The sequence below is a fragment of the Poeciliopsis prolifica genome, unplaced genomic scaffold (assembly GCF_027474105.1).
Source record: "Poeciliopsis prolifica strain line A6 unplaced genomic scaffold, Auburn_PproV2 SCAFFOLD041, whole genome shotgun sequence".
Classification (NCBI taxonomy): Eukaryota; Metazoa; Chordata; class Actinopteri; order Cyprinodontiformes; family Poeciliidae; genus Poeciliopsis; species Poeciliopsis prolifica.
Window position 1 is genome coordinate 4533870 of NW_026562416.1, and position 17268 is coordinate 4551137.

General features: G+C 36.2%; 1 protein-coding gene across 1 annotated transcript in view; it reads right to left on the reverse strand.

Moving 5' to 3' along the window:
* LOC129375784 (protein MTSS 1-like) overlaps positions 1 to 16615 on the reverse strand; it is a 51076-nt gene extending 34461 nt beyond the window's left edge. The window contains 3 exon segments of the mRNA XM_055055053.1: positions 2937 to 3010; positions 5773 to 5834; positions 16183 to 16615. Coding sequence (XP_054911028.1) covers positions 2937 to 3010; positions 5773 to 5834; positions 16183 to 16254 — 208 coding nt within the window. The 5' untranslated portion in view covers positions 16255 to 16615.
* Between the last annotated feature and the right edge of the window lie 653 nt (positions 16616 to 17268).

A 17268-nucleotide genomic window follows, 5' to 3' on the forward strand; every position in this document is an offset into this window, starting at 1 on the left:
AAAGTTCAATAACTACTTATAAGTTTTGTCAAACTATTCCTAAATGTTCTGAATAAAATGCAACACTGCCGTTACTGGAGTTTTGTTTAGTTGTTTAGTTACAATTAAACTAAACTTCAGCGACTGAATGAAAACTACCAGGCTTTTCCCTCACTGACAAAAAAAGGAAAATATGATGATTTGGTTATACTTTAAGTAAAGTACAGAGGATCACAGGAGGGAAAGTAAGAGGAGTATTATGCTTCACTCTTAAGGTAATGATTTTAAGCTACAGCTGATAAATCAGAAAACCAGATGATAACTCAAGTAACAAAAGCGGAAAAACAATATCTACTTAAAAAAAGACTTTAATTTCCAGACTATGGAGCTCAGTTGAATATAAGCTGCACCCATTAATTTTACCATGAAATAAGAGTATATAAGCTTCAAGTGTAAATGTAAGATGAGATGCAACATGAGATATTTATCCAACCAGAACATTTTTTTTTACTTTTAGAAAAATATGTACGAAAATGCAAAATTATTTGGTCAATATTCACACCACAGTATTATGCTATGTTAGTATCTTGTCTTACACTTCAATCAGAAAACCAAAAAAAAACCAACAAAAAAAAATGTTTTTCTCTCTTTTTTGTTACATAACGTTAATCCTAAAAGATATGAAAAGTGATTTTTGTGAACAATTTCGTCCCTATTTTAATATATTCTACATAATTGTGTTTCTGATCATCAGTCATAAGCTCAGGTGGGTCGCTGCTGGAAAAATCACTGCTGGAAGAAATTTGACATGCGGCTTCAAAGCCTTGAAATTGTACCAACAGTTGCTGAAGGAAGGCAATAATTTGACATACTGCTGCAGGTGAAACAACTACTGAGCAACACACACACATACACACACACACACACACACAAAGTCAATTACAGAGCAGCTGTGACCCGGAGCCGCAGGTTCATCGCGACAGTGACTGATTGTTTCCTGGGCTACTGTTGTCACTGTGACAGCAAGTCGCCTCGACAGGAAGTTGACCTACATCGAGCGCAACACATGCCGCACACAAATACACACAGTCTCAACCTTGAAGCAGAAGCTTCCCTGGAGGAAAGGACATAAATTCCACGATAAATGGGAGTTTCCTGGAAAAAACAGGAGATAAAAAGACCACAGATATGTGTGCATCAAGTCAAGCTGGGCATCAAAGCTTTCAGCTTCCTTTCCCCAATACAGGAAGTGACCTCTATAGATTTGTCATAGTCTACTGATAGGATGGGGAACAGCTTCTGATCATTTGTCAATAGTGATCAATAGTGGAAAAGGACAAATCAATAGAGAATGTGAAAACTACTTCTGGACAGCAGCAGCAAACCGACTGGTTGAATCAGATATGAAGTCTCAGATATCTTCAATAAGACCATGCCAGAATTTTTATTTGCAAAGTCTGCATTTTTATTATTAGCTGATCTGCTCTTCTTCCACTCCTCCCTCTCTGACCCCAACCCAGCTACAGATAATGAGGCAGTAATAGTTACTATAGTTGTGGCCATTAGAGAGGTTTCATTTAAACCGTGCTGCAGAAATGCTTCTTTTTCCACATAGCCAACCATCTTCAACCTTTGGAACCTACAGCAAAAAGTCTGAGATGTTTCAGTGTTAAAGTGAAGCATAAGTTGTGGTCAAAATTGACTTGCAGTGAGTTATTCTCTATATTTTAATTACAAAAGGCATAATAAGGAGTGATAAAATCTAAGCACTAATTACAAATGAGAGGTTGTTGCGTTGGTTAACTTTTTATGGCTTTAATTTATTAGCCATTTTTTGAACACAAACTTTTTATGCAAGTTTCCCCCTTGAGATTAATGTTTATGTTCTGAAAACAGTGCGTGTGCCAACTGTGCATTAGCTCTATGCAGGCTGTCAACAAACAAACACACATATTGTGTACGTTTGAGGGTTTCTGTAACTTTCAGTCAGCAAAAACTCTTTCCTCTCTGTCCCTCTGTTTGCTTTCTGTGTGTGTTTGAGGTTCAGGGACAAATTTATGAGGACAGACTTCACAGTCTATTTTACACTTACGGTGACATTATAACACTTTCTACATCTGAAGTTATTTATTTAGTTATTTTAGGTGATAAACACCAAAAATAAATGAGAGCTTTTCTGCACTCAACTATCAGAGTATTACAGACATTCTGAATATATTAAAATCAAATTCATTATCTCATTTCCACCGACTTCCATAACTTATACTACGGAAGGCATTATTTTGGTTAATTTTTTTAAATAAGCATGATGGAATGTTAAAAGATATTACGTTCTCATTATTTAAGTTTTAAATAGTGTTTTGCTTTTGGACTTTTTCTTTTATCCTTTAAATTCAAATCCACAGAATTTAAATATGCTTGCATTTTAAAAAAATATCGGCTGATTAATTACAACATAAACTATTTTGAAAATAAACATTTTCAAAATAGTATTTTCATGAAACTTTACAAGCCAAATATGCGTTTTATACCATAATGAATTACCGACACAAAAAGTGCAATAAAACATGTTTTGAACTTGCTGTATTTGAGGCAAACACAGCAAGGTTTGTCAGTAAGCAAACCTTGATCTTAAATGAAAAATTAAAAGAAATATCAACGTGTGACTTGCAGCCAAAGATCTGAAAGAAAAAACAACCAAAGCTTAAAATCATCCCTGCTTCAAACCAGGCTTCAGATCAATCCGAACAGCTTTAATTCCCACCCAACGGTTCAAAGAATGTCAAGAAAATCGTCCACAAGCAGCACATTGAAAACTCAGAGACAACAAACAGAATCCAAACCAAAAACTGACCAGTGCAGTGTTTGTGGAAAAAAGTTGCTTGATTTATGATCTGGATGCTTTTTATGTAAAAAAAATAAATAAATTAAGCCATAGTAGTGTCTGTAAATCTTACCTCGACTGTTCGTTGCCAGATCAGCCACTTTCTGAAAGGCATCCAGGAAAGCGGCTACTGCGACAACCGTTGTCCTGGGAAAACCAACCGGGGAGTTAAAAAGGCAGTCAAACAGTCAATAATTCAATAAACATCGTGGATTTTATGTGAAGAATGATCCTGAATAAACTTGACAATATTTCTTTAATTTTATTTGAACAAATATGAATAGAAAAGTTTAGTTTGGTCTTTTTTGAAGAGTTGCACAAAGCAGATTCATACCAGCCAAAACTAAATTAGATGTTAAATTCAACATGTGATGATGTTAAATGCAAAAAAAAGTGCTGCATGTTACCCGACACTGGTAGTAGTTTTGAAAGTAACAATAAAAATTAAGTAGCCTTTTAAAATTCTTAGCATTTAGAGACCTAGAAATAAACTGTTAATTTTTGCCTCTGCATCAACACCAAAATGTTATGGATAATATTTTGACAACTTTGTCCCAAAGTTTAGTCTAAATCACACAGATAATGGCCATATGTTGTGATCCTTCATCTCTTCCAGCTACAGAAGGTTAATCAAGTCGTGCTTGTCTGTGTGTGAGTGGGTGAGTGGGTGAGTGTATACTTGGCCTCACTGCAGGGCAGGTTGGCCTTCATGGTTAACTGGCTGGTAGGAAATCTATGTGTGTTAACATTCCCATTACAAAGTAGAGTTTAAGTGCAGGTTCTTAGCATTTTGCATGCATGTGCATTTATTAACTGCTGAACGTCAGCAGTAGGTTTCTGTTTAGTGCGTGAACCTGCATGCATGTGATAAATGCACCAAACTAAAGTGTCTGGAATGTGGCAAACAAAGTGAGTCTGACATTTAAACACTTAATGAAGCACACCGATTGGATTTTCATGAACTGAGGTTAGAAACACCTGTAGAACGCCATGATCTGGGGAGCATTGCAACCCTGAAAAATTAGCATTTTGAATCAATTCAATTCAGTTTGTGTAGATCCAATTCACAACATGTCATCTCAAAGCACTTCACAGAAAAAAAATAGTCACAAGATTCATGCAGTTATGATAAATAGATCTAAAACTATTTCTAATACATTATTGTTGAACATTTTTTATGAGAAAAAAAATACAATGGTGAGAAAGTGCTGGCACCGTTTAAGTGTTTTTTTTCTCACACAAATGTTTCAGACAAACATTTTTATATTAGAAAATCACATAAAAGTACAACATGTTACTGCTGTTTATTATTATTAAACCAAATCTAAAGTGATTGCCTCTACTAACTGTGACCAAACCAGTTATTATTTATTAGGAGGTAATCAATTTTTCACACATGAAAATGTAAGTTTGGATTTTTTCATACAGAAATATAAGAAATCATGACTGGGGCTAAAACTTTTTCTCACCACTTCATTTCACACTGTGTGCCTCAGGTCTGACCGTCTGGTTTCCAACTGACTTGCTTGACATGAAGAGTTTAAGGTAAAAACAAAAACAGTTGATCCAGGCGAGAACTGACAACAAAAAGGCCCCATGAGCAAAACTGACTTCCTGTCGAGTTCTTGTTGAGCATCAACATAAACAGGGCTGCTCTCTTGGCACACAGTTTGTATTTTACAGGTATTCTAGGTAGCAGCAACTAGAAAATTGCTTCTACCTAAAAAGTAGATGCAGAATCTGCTGCTTCTACTTTTTAAAATCACAGAAATGGAACAACAGGTCAGAAAAGTTAAATCGGCCGTGGAAACATTTTGTGTCATAGATAATGCTGAAAATTTGTGCTCAACTATTTAGATGTACAATGAACAATGTAAAAATGATAGTGTTAATTTATGTTAAACTCATGCACATTCTTCTCATTGGATGAGTACATTTCAATAGCTACTTGCTTCCAGGGCTGCAAGAAGTTATTTAAATAGAATCTGACTGACAATAGGAAATAGGCTTAACAAACTCGTATAGCAACACATTATGTCCTAATCTTAATAAATAATAAAAATAATAATAAAAACACATGAAAACAACATGATCAGCATCCATCATACACCTAGATTTCCTAGACTTTGGGACTCAAGCAAAAGTCTTTATCCACAAATGGAAAAACAATTGTGGATGATCTATCAATTTTATCCAAATAATGCATCAAAGACTCTCAAAATAACCCAAAGCACCAGATAAACCACAGAAAACTAATCAGTGTTTATGGCTGAATATAAAAGAGCAAAACTTAGATGTGCATCCTGATGCATCAGGCATAAAACTAACAAAGAGATCATCATACCAACAACCAAGCTTTGTGATGATATGATGATGAGGTAGAGTAAATATATTGGTCAATAAATATATTGGTCTATTTATTGTTTCATCAGTAGCTGGATGACTCTCCAAATCACAAAAAAATCTCCCTCTAAACAATAAAACAATTAAAACATTTATTTTTCCTGTTGTCTAGTCAAAGTTGAGATTTAAATCCTATTAGGATTTTGTGGCATTACCTTAAAATGGCTTAAATTAAAGGCTGAATTAAAGTTCTCCACAATGACCAAATAAACCAATTACTAGTTATGATAGTGGTCTCTGATGTCACAAATAGTTATCGTCTATATGGCACAGACATATTAAATTGAGCTAGGTTTGGATCAATTTCTTCCCTTAACATCTTTTGAAAACTACAATTTGTATTTACTGAGCTTATCATCGTCTATTAAAATCTGCTTGATGAAACATGACGTATTTTTTTCACATCATAAAAACATTTTACTTCATGAAGAAAGAAATAATTAAATATTATATTTAATATTTAAACTTATTTAAATATTAAATATGACTGAGCATGTGTGAGTTACCTTAGTTGTGTTTGCAGTTTGGTGGCTTTGCTGATAAAATCATCCCAGACAGGGTAGCTGCCCTGAAGACAGAGAGAGAGGAAAAGAAATGATGTCATATAGATGCAGACTCTCAGTATATTTAAGCAAATATCAAATTAAAAAAGTTTGATCTAATACTAAGTTTGAGAATACTATTCTTTCACTAGGTAGGCACTGAAGAAAAGGTGGGGTAATGTCAGCTTTATTATATTAAATGATCATACTCCTACAAAAGGTCCACAGTTTGTTTCACCGTTCTTATCCTTTAAACTGATATCATATGCTTTCAGCAACAAACCAGCCAAATTATTGCCCCTCATGAAAAGTTCCCTCATGCATAACTTGTCTGACCTCCACACAAATTCTAAACAGAAAAAGCCCGGTCTCCGTCACACAGGATGGAGACCGATCAATAAGGCCGATCCATACACCCCACCCGAAGCTGCCTGTGCAGAAAAGGGCCAAACAAGCCCCTCTGGGCATGCAAATCCAGCCCATATCCACAGACTGCAACTAATATGAGAAAGACATGAGGGCCGAGAGAGCAAACGCTGCAATGCGGTGCTGCTCGATGTGTGCTTTGAGAAGTTACACTGAAGGAAACGCTTTGACACTGCAGTCAAACACAGAGGGACATGAGAAAGTAGGGTACCATTCTAATGTCAGCAGGAGTCACAGGGTGCCATCCAAGAGGGCGGGGCTTTTAAATCCTCCTTTTTCACTGCAGCAAAATATCTGGGGAGTCTCTCCTCACAGGATCATGTGGTAAACAGCAAATCTATCACAGATTTGTTTTCAATCCTAAACAAAATGTGACTTATGAGTCATTTATAAAAGTATTACAATTCCTTTGCCTGTTTAAAATTCTAAATAAAGAATTTCCCAAATAAAGGGACAGTTAGCAGTTTTGTTATAGGAGGATCTGTGAAGTTATCTGTAATAGTAATCTTCTGTGCAGAAACATGAAAATGAACAGCTGGTCAGACAGATCTTCTGTTTTAGCTAATGTAAAAAATTGTTAGAAATTTTAAACTCAAACTGAAAGGATTCATGCCAATGGGATGAAGAGATATATAGATTTATATGAAACACATACAACTTCACAAGATATGTTAGGTTTGTTGCCATTTTGTTGGCTGAACTACACAAATATTACACTGGTTGAAACTGCTGATTATATCATTTCACTAAATCAGCTGCATCTCTTCTATCCAGTCTATGACAAAAACTAATGTCATTGATGAACAAAAATATCAAGTACGAAGTGAAGTACTGTTTCTGGTTTATTTATTGCATCAAAGTGTGCAGCTCCATTATAAGAAATTTGTGACAACATCACATCTCCAATGAAAATAGTCCCTAATGAGACTATTCTCATTAGGGTTGTGCATTTATCCCAAGTGTCAAATTAATTAATTTAGGTTAAAACATAATTATGCTACTTGCATGGGCTTATCTTATAATGTCTTCTGGCTGTACGCCTTTCTTCCTTTAAAAGGTTGTACTTGTGCACTTGGTGCAGATTTGTTTTGTCAGTCCAAAATGGCAGATTCATCACATGAGATGGCTCCTATTACCCAAAACTACTATAGTGCAAAATAGCAAAGGGGAGGAAAGATTAAATCAACTCAATCAATCTGATTAACCCAAATCTAAAACCAGGGTGTAAGCTATGTGCAGTTTAGTATAGGACCTTTAAGAAGCTACAGTAAATTGAGAACAAAATCAGTGTATGATTATTTGTTGCTGAAAATATTCATTGTCTTTCTTATTTATCATTTGTTTACTTCATTAAGCGTTATTGGATTTAAACTGCTGCATGATATCTCTTATTAGTGTTCATTTATCTTGTATCAAAAAGTCAACAAGAAGATGTCGGGGAAAATGCATGTTTGAAGACAATTCAGTGTTTTTCAAGTTCAATAAATTGTCACTATAGAACAGTAGTCATTTCAATATTGGCCAAAGTAATCAGGATTATATTTATTTTCAATAATTAATTAGACCTAGATTCAAAGCATGGAAATCTGAGCAACTGTGTGTTATACTGAGTTGTTTGGAAATTAACTTAGCAGGTTATTGATCAGCTGATCAGGCTAATGAGGTGGATTGATCCAACCAGCAGCCTTAATTTAACATTGTAGCACTCATAATGATAAGTGCTGACCTTGTGAAAGTGTAGACTGTTTATGAGCTAATAAGTCACTGAATACCCAGATAAGAACATTTAGGTTTGTTTTTTATTGCTGAATTTAACCAAATGGGGCCTCCATCATACAACCCTTTCAGCCCATTATCTTATTTTAGTTTCCTAGAAATTTCTTGTGATTTGACATCATACATTAAAGATAAATACAATATTACTTGCGAGTTCACAAGTTCACTTTGAATGTTTAGTTTTTAGTCCATTCTGAGTACATCCATGAGTCCATGGTCCTAGAATAAGATCTTTTGCTCTGTTACTCGTTTAGATTCTCGTTGATAATCATATTCCTGACACAATAACCGTTGTGTGAGAAATGAGGAAGTAGAGGAAGAGGGAGTTCCTCCTCTTCTGGTTCCACTTAGCGACCGCCATCTCTTTCTCCTGCGTCATCCTCTGCACATTTTCCTCATCCGACGGTGCAGCTGGGCGTGTTCAGCCTCTCGTTTGTAAGACTGATGCCCAGCGTCATTGCCTGGCCACCGTTGCCATAGCAATGCTCCTGCTGCAGAAGGGGCTGCGTTTTTGGGGAGGGGAGAGTCTCACGTGCATATAACCTCACCCAAACACACTTCTGTGCTCCGGATTTGCTTCCGTTTGTCTCTTTCTCCATGTTAATATGCATTACGCCCCGACTTTAGCAGCGTTTTTCCACACCTAGCCTCCTTCAGTTTGTCAGGAGCAGTGGCGTTCCTTCTGCTGAAGCACATATAGCCACATATCTTTACATCCTCTGGGTCTCCTGGCTTCCTTCTCTTTGAAATATACGCAGAAGAGAGGACAAGGTTTCAGTCGCTGCATCCATCAGTCACTGAGGACATAAATTGTCACCGTGGTAACAAGGAGAGGCAGCAGAAGCTGGTCCGTCAGGAATCCACTGGTCCATTTGTTAAGCTCTGTGAGCCACTGGACGAGCTTAAACTATATAATCATGTGCTTTTTGCTTGTTCCAGGGTATTTCTTTCATGCTTATTGTGAAGAACTGAATGCTAAAGCAAAGCTGACTTAATTCTCTTGAAATATTTACTGTCTAAGCCTGAAAGGAGAGAGATAAACAGAAATGCCAGTCCAACCTTTAATATGTTTCTATATATTACTAGATATGTTTCTTCTTCTTTTTTAAAATCTGAGAATAATTCTCAGTGTTATTTGATGGTAATTTCTGTGAATCTATGTCAAACTCATGTAGAAAAGCCAAAAATCCTTTTTACAACATGGTTGTCCATCACAATAGTACAAAAAGCTTTTATTTAAGGCTTTGGTGACATTCAGACAGATGTATCTTGATTTGTTTGTTGTTGTTTTTTTAAATATCAACAGTCTAAGGGATCTCAAAGTAAATATACAGTAACAACTACACTTCTAAAATCAAAAAAATTTAAAACAATGTGAACCAGACTATGGCTAAAACAGTGCTGTGCTAAATAGTCAAACTATTCCTCAAGTCAAACTGTAGTTTGTGTTTTCTGTGACATTATTTACCATCTCTTCAGCTATGAACATATAGGATATATGTTAAAACAAAATTATTAGGGAAATGTTTGGGTCAAAACAACTAAAATTAAAAAAAAAAAATTGTCCTCAGGTATAGAAGCAAATGTAGCAACTTTTTAAAATAAATTATGATCAATGACACTTGTCAAACAGAAACATAACCTCTGCAACTGAAAACAAGAACAGAGAAAGGTTCAGGATAGCCAGTGGGTTTGTTCCAGCAACAAAGATAACAACTCAAAGTGCCCGGTTTGACCAGAGCTCCAAAAATCAATATGCAGCTCTAACTTTAATGTTTCCATTGCAATCTTGATGCAGTTACACCATTAAACCTAAAGCACATCATAAGGTTTATTTATCTCACTTAAAAGGCTACTGAGAACTCTGTTAACCTTTGTTATTTGGTTGTAACAACAGCCAGACACCTGATTTGAAAAAAAAGCTGTTTTTCTGTCTTAATGAAGTCTTAGTCAAAAGCCTTCACTCAACCTCTGAAGCTTGACTATATCAGGAACCAAATGCAAAGAGAAACATAGCAACCTGTAATTTACAATGTAGGACTTCTAATAGTCAGACTTTTGCTGAATATCCAGCAAATTCTGAACTGGTATGAATTACAAAGATCCCATATTCAAAGTTTTCTGAAGTTACAGCAAACTAAGTCAGAGAGTCAGTTATTGTCTCCTGTAGAAGTTACTAAAAAAAAGAAAGAAAAAAAACAGGCTGAGTTTTTGAGATATTTTGCATTTACACAAGCTATTTATGTGTCAACATGTACACTAGTCACTTAACATCAGCAAGAGTTCCCCATATGGACATCAACTCACTGCATAAAGACAACAGTTGTGCTTCTGTGAAACATAAACTATAAAACAGAAGAAACAAAACCATAGCAGGTCCAGGTGTAAAAGCAGATTTTAGGCTCAGTGTAAAGCAGCTCAAATTATAAGAGGATGAGCTGGTTTCTCCTCTGGGGACAAGCATGCAGATCAGTTCCACTTAAATGGATCAACAGTAATGTGTCTGCTTCGTTTTAACCAGCACAACGGCGTGTAGATGATTAATGGCTTATTGCAAGACACGTTCACGTCTGCAAGGGATGTGAAAACCATTTGGGTATACATCAAACTGCAGAGAGGAGATGCAGATATTGAAGTGAAGCGCTGAATGAAGCAAAACGAGGCCACGCTAAACATCTCATGCACTCAGTTTAATCAAAATGGGGGTAGGAGGTCAGTCTCTCAGGACACCAGTTAAATGATGCGCTCAGCAGAGTAACACAGAGAAAATGATGATCTTATTTCTGAGCGTCTCCTATAGCCAATGTATAACTCTCACTCCTGTATTTAGTTTAATCATTACTTTATAAATAATTAATGCTATTCCATCATATCACCTCTTTGTTAATGCCGTTTTAAACAAATGCTGCTTTTAAATGCCCCAGCCCTAATTAATTAGCTCTAATTTGCACCTGCAGCATTGAAGAACTAGAGTAAAAAAAAAAAAGAATAAATAAAACTGTTGGAAAAAGTGGATAAAATTGACATTAACAGCAAAAGGAATTAAATAATGTTATTGTACTGTAGTTCTGGTAATAAATTTGACTTTTTGTTATTGTTGAAGCATTTTCTTCTTACATTTTTTTGTTTTAAATCCGAGACATCAGAGCCAAAACTTAAAAAAAAAAAAAAAGTGGTGCATAATGGTGAGCATTTGCCATAGTTCACCATGATCCAGGCTTTATATCTTAATTAAAGTTGGTCCTGGTTTAACTCCAGGTTATAGAGGCTGTTTACAACTTTGGCTAAAAAAGATAAAGAACCAGGTAATGGTTCTTTTACCATTACCTCGTAAACCATTACCTGGTTCTGGTAATTTGACATTCTTATATCAAATGTTCTGTAGATATAAGAACATTTGCAGATTTGAGCTGGTTTTATAAGGAATACTTGCATTAAATGTCCAGAACAGATACCAAAAGCATCAGTAATATTTGTTCAAGTCTATTTTTATTGTTGCTCGATTGGAAAATATACAGTTTATTTTTTGTCATTTTACACAACATCCCATAGAAGAAAATGTATCCGTCTTGTTTTTGCAGTAGTTATATTTTTTCTACTTTAAAACCTAAAATAAAATAATATCTTTTTTTACAAGTTGTCTAATGTAGATATTTATCAAAAATAAGTAATCTTTTTTAAAAACATACAATAATAAAAGTTTTCTTAAAGATCCATTTTTGAGAACAAAACAGATCTTTGATTGTGAAGGCTGCAGAACCCTGGGCTAGAGCCACAATCGTGTTAGGAAATTGGTCAACCAAACAAATTGCAGTGCACTAGAGCTTGTTGAGCAAAGATTATATGTCCAACAGCTTTAGCAGTGCTGCGTTTGAGAACAAAATTGTCTTCTTTATCACCTAAAGGTGAGCTAGTTTTGGGCAATAAAATAACCATTGTGGCAGTCTCCCAGACTCGAGTTAGTTTTTCCTCCAAACAGTTCAATTTAAATACCACCAAAAACATTCAGTTTTATTATTTCAGAGCAACTTCCCCTATCAAAGAAGAACTTGCATCAAATTAGCTTTTCTAAAGATCTCAACCTTTTAGTTTGAGTTCTCTCCTTTAAAAAACATAAAATATTCTACATTGCTAAGAGTTTTTAGGAAAAGGTAAACAGTCGGCACTTTATTTTAGATTACAGACAAACACAACCGTATTTTACCTCATTAACCTTGTGCTTGTGGCATTTCCTGTTTGTTTTCCTTTAATTCGGCTGACATGTGGAGGGCGAATGAAAATAGGACGCTAATGCATTCTGGAGACAATTAGCAGCAGACTGAGGTCTCCTCCACAGCCACACCGAAACAGATGGTTCCACCCACACATTTGTATCAGATGAGAAAGCTGTCAGCGAGTCTTCACTTTCCTTTGAGATCATTCAGATAGAAATTCCTTTTAAGAATAATTCATTTATTTTTGTCAGTGTTACTTTCAGTTAAATTTTAAAAGATAAAATACATGGTGAAGTCAGACAACAGACTCAAATAGCAAGATTTAGAGTTTCCAAATATCAACTGGTGAAAGTGTGTTTGTCACCTTAAGGATACAACTCTGGTTGTCAACTGATTGCAGAGTCAGCATTCAAAGACCTGCCGACTGAAAGTGAGGGAATTTGTTTGAATGTGACTCGGCAATCAGTGTCAGACATATCTGATTCTGTGTTCTCTTCTTATTCCTGATTCATAACCTACTTGATGCCTCAACAGCTTCTGGAAATTACTTCCATCACGACTGGTGGGTGCAACCAATACTACATCCCACTCCAAAAAGCCTTCACCTCTCCAAGAAAACTATATAGTAGTGTCCAGATTTAACACAAATTAATACCATAGACGTCTGCCTCTACAGCTGCAGAATGAAATAAAAAAAAAAAAAAACTAACCAACAGGTAAGTCCAAAATTATTCATACCACAGGCAAATTAAGATTACAGTAATCTTTTAACTTTACCACATTGTTTCCTTTCACTCGAAGTAATATTAATCAAGTATCACAATATCAGGACGCACAATATTCATGTGGCAAAGAAAGGTTATAGAAACCTTTGTGTTTATCTGCAATTACTACAGTAGAACACATCAGCAAAGCTTCCCAAGTACTCCAGTACATGAAAAGACATTATTTTTTTTATTTTTTTTAAATGAGCAGGGTGGAGATTGCTGTTAAAATTAGGTCCCTTGCATAAAACCCCTTTAACTTGTCTTAGATCTTCCAAATTGTCCCCTAACAGATTCATGATGCCTTTAATTGCTTACTGTTGGCATCCCTTAGTTGGCATGCAACTAATTAAATTAAGTGCTATACAATACCACTGAAGAGAGATAATTGGTAACATACAGATGTGAGGCAGCTTTTATTATATTAGGATGCAAAGCTTAAAGTTGGTAAATTTCCACATTGCATATGAAGCTCAGCAGAAAAACAGAGTATCCTTTCAGTAAGTACTCTGTGGCTATCCAGAATAAACAAGCAGCTGCTGCACAAAACTGTTCAAATTGTATTTTTGACTGATAGCAGCACAAAGTTGAGTTACAGACTCAACAAAGTAAAAACACATGAATTTCAGCTTGGTCTCAGACTCAGTCAGTTAAACTGTGATAGCTGACTAATCGAAATTAGCTCATTTTTCCTTGATCACCAAATCAAATGCAGATTTATGTCAATTTTCAAATGTATATTTAGATTTTTTTTGCCCTGCTAGTGACATTTATTCATTAGTAGTTCAACAGGCAGAAAAGAGAGTCACACAACATGCTGTAAGTGGAACAGGTCGGGAATCGAATCCAGGACAGCTATGTTAAAGACTACAGGCTTACTGAAACCGAAAAACACTTTTCTGCCCTGTAAAGTTTAGTGTAGACAAAGTTTTCCCTCCTAGTAACATCAGTGGGGGATTAGCAGAGTTTTAAAGCAGCAGTAAAAGTCAACATGTCCAAACAGACAAACTCAAACAGAAACAGTAACCAAGCAGCTTTAAGAGTACAACTTTGAAAATGATTTCACTGGTACATTTCTAAACAAATGAAGAAAAAGAGTTCAAACTGGGAAACTAAAATGTTCCTGTCTTCCGAAAGATTAATTTCTCATTTGATCCATCATTAAATATGATGACAAGGATCTCCCAACATACAAGTCTTTGATAGCCATCTGTTCTTAAAAAGATTGTGTTTTAACTCTTTAAAGTTGCGTTCAAACGAAGTTACTGTGATGTTTTATTGATTACAGCCTGAATATCCAGATCCAAGATAAAGATCAAAGTCTTATTGGATCTTAAAGGACTAGTTGTTTCTCTTGAGATTGAAGGAATAGAGAGGAATACAGGATAAAGGAGAACAACAAACTGAGTGGAAGTGGGAGGAGCAGTGTGGGAGAAGATGAAGAAAGAGTGAGTAGAGAAAGAGGAGGAAATGGAGTGAATGACAACAAACAAATGTAAAAACATAGAAACATGAGAAGGGAAAAGGGTGTGGCAAAGAACTCCAGATCTTTTTCAGAGAACCCACAGCTACGCTTGTTAGAAGCCACCTGTCTGTAACTATATAACCCACAGGAACAGATGCATCTGGCATGCAACATTCCCATTTATCAACCAAAATTGATAAATGGGTATAGTAGGTTTACTGGGTATACTGGGGTTTATGTCTAATTGCTACGTGCCACAGTACTCTTGTGGTCTGAAGTCTAAATGAGAGGTCAGGAAAAGTGTTGAAGTGATTGAAGTTTTCTCTGACTGTGATCGGGCATTAAATAGGGCACCACTGGCCCTCTCAAGTGTTGCTGCATGACACTGCTGAAAGACTACAGTACTTAAATTTTTTATTTTTCTTCCAGACAGGAAAGGAAGGCAATATGGTCACATATTTCTGGCAAAATAGACTTGAAAATTCAAATGCATCGAACAATGTTTTTTCTGCGTTTAGATCCACAAAATACATAAAAATAATAACTGTTGCACCATTATTTGTCTTTTGATTTTAAATTTGCTGTTGTAAACAACTGATACTGAAATGTAGTTTTGAAAAATAATCAAACAAAATGAAGGCCAGCAGTGTCTACTCAACCTTACACATGATGCTAATAATTCTATATTAAGGAGGAACAAACTTTTCATCAAATTTCCTTCTTTCATTTCAGCCTCAAACTCAAGTTTTTTTGTATCAGAAGATGCTGAAGTGAACATTGAGAGCACTTTTGCTTTGATTAGCAGAAAAGTAATTGTTTGACTTCAAAAATATATTTAAAAGATGAAAGTCAACATAAGTCTCAGAGATATACCGTTCATATTTTTCAATTTCTAGTTTCATCTGCAATTCTGATTTCAATAGATTTATGAGCCCAACACCCACCTGAACCTTAAAAAAGGACCATCTTACAAAAGACATTGGAATTGCAGAGTGATTAGTTAATACAGTCGATCAGAATTGGTGGGAGCTCATCAGGTAGGAAAGAACCAAAAAAAAAAAAATGTATATCTGAATCAATCTCATATTTCCCCAAGGATTATCTCCAATTTTAGAAGCCATTTGTTGAAAAAGTTGACAATTTGCACTGACAAATAGCAGTTTTAAAATAGCTACTCATTATTTTTTCATTAGCAGACCTCCTGATTAATTTCCATTCATTGAAGCAGCTTCTATTCTGGAAGAAAGAAAAAAAATTAATTTGAGGGAAATGTTATCTCTTTTTAGCAACAATGTAATCCATTCTCATGAAATACCAATGACATGTTGAGATTCACCTCTAAATGAAACATCTAGGTTATCTGTTGAGTCTTTTGAAGCTGAAAGGAGGCTCAGCATCTTGCACCTAATTGGGTTTTCTTCTCCTGCAGAGCCAAAGCAACAGTGATTCATCCATGCAAAGCTCTCATGTGTTTGGTTACCTTGGTAAACCTGGGTTTACATGCTATTGAGGCAATGAGCTGCAGCCCTTCACATCCTGCCCCCCACTCAGCTCTTTCCCCTCCAGGATAATTAACAAATTAATGATGCCGCTTGCAAATCAGAGAGACAAACACAATTACTCCACCATTCCCTGCTCTGGTGCAACGCAGCCTGGAGGATCACTTTGAAATTTATTACAGGAAGATTGTGATCACAAGTCAAAAGAAGCAACAATTTTCATGTGTTACCTTCATGTCTCCAATGACAGTCTGGAAAAGCCCCCCCAGCGCGCTGCACTCCCTCTCCATCACCGTCTCCATCTTCAGCTGCGTGAACGGAAATTGCAAACAATCTCACACGCAGCTCCCGGAGTCCATTAATGACGCGGAACCAAACGAACAAATCACAGAAAAGGGTGGAACTGATAAGAAAAGGCTCAGCTCCGCGCTGCGGGGTGTCCCCGGCTGGTGATGGAGCCCTGAACGCAGACAGAAGGCGCAGCAGAGTCGGTTAGTTTCCAGTTGCAGCCGGTAACTCCCATGTCTGCAGCAGGAGGAGGAGGAAAGGCATGACGGAGGTGGGAAGTGAAGTGACAGCAGAGAGGAGCGCGACACCGCCGGAGACAGGAGCAACTTTCCACAGAGCTGCGCTGCGCCTCAGGCACCAAGACAGGGGACTGGGCACGGGAGCGCGCTTCTTCGGGTCGTGGACGCGCTGGAAGGTGGCCCCGCCTTCAAATCAGGGAGGCTTTTTTCACAATGGAGGGTGTTGTCTGTGGGACAATACTGATTTAATTACTGAACCCGACAGGCTGTGGTTATTAACACACAAAGATAATATTCAAACAAACGCATCTCAGATGTAGAAGAAGGAGGGGAAAAATCTAAAGAGCAGAACAGTCAACTAAAAAAAGATACATTTTAGTCAGAGCAGATAAGCATTTACTTACAACACACATAAAAAAAGTAAATAAAATATATTTTTGAAAGTAAATACGAAGGAGAATAATTAAGGACTGATGCTGAGGAGCTGCTCTAGGAAATGTGTTAATTATCAAACAAACAAAAACATCAGAAAGGGGAGCATGTCAGAAAACAATGCTATTTTTAAAATAGTTTATGCAAAATTTCACAACAAGAGAAATTCATAAATATTGCATATTTCTGAAATAACAAAACTTTCACTGAGAAGCGCTCACGTTCATCTTTTTGATTACGTCGCCATCTAGAGAATATTTTGCTGAACTACCTCACTGTAAGGCAATAAAAGTTTGGGGTTGAATAAATACACAGGAAGGACGAATTAAAGAAACATTTTTTAAAGGAAGAAAATTA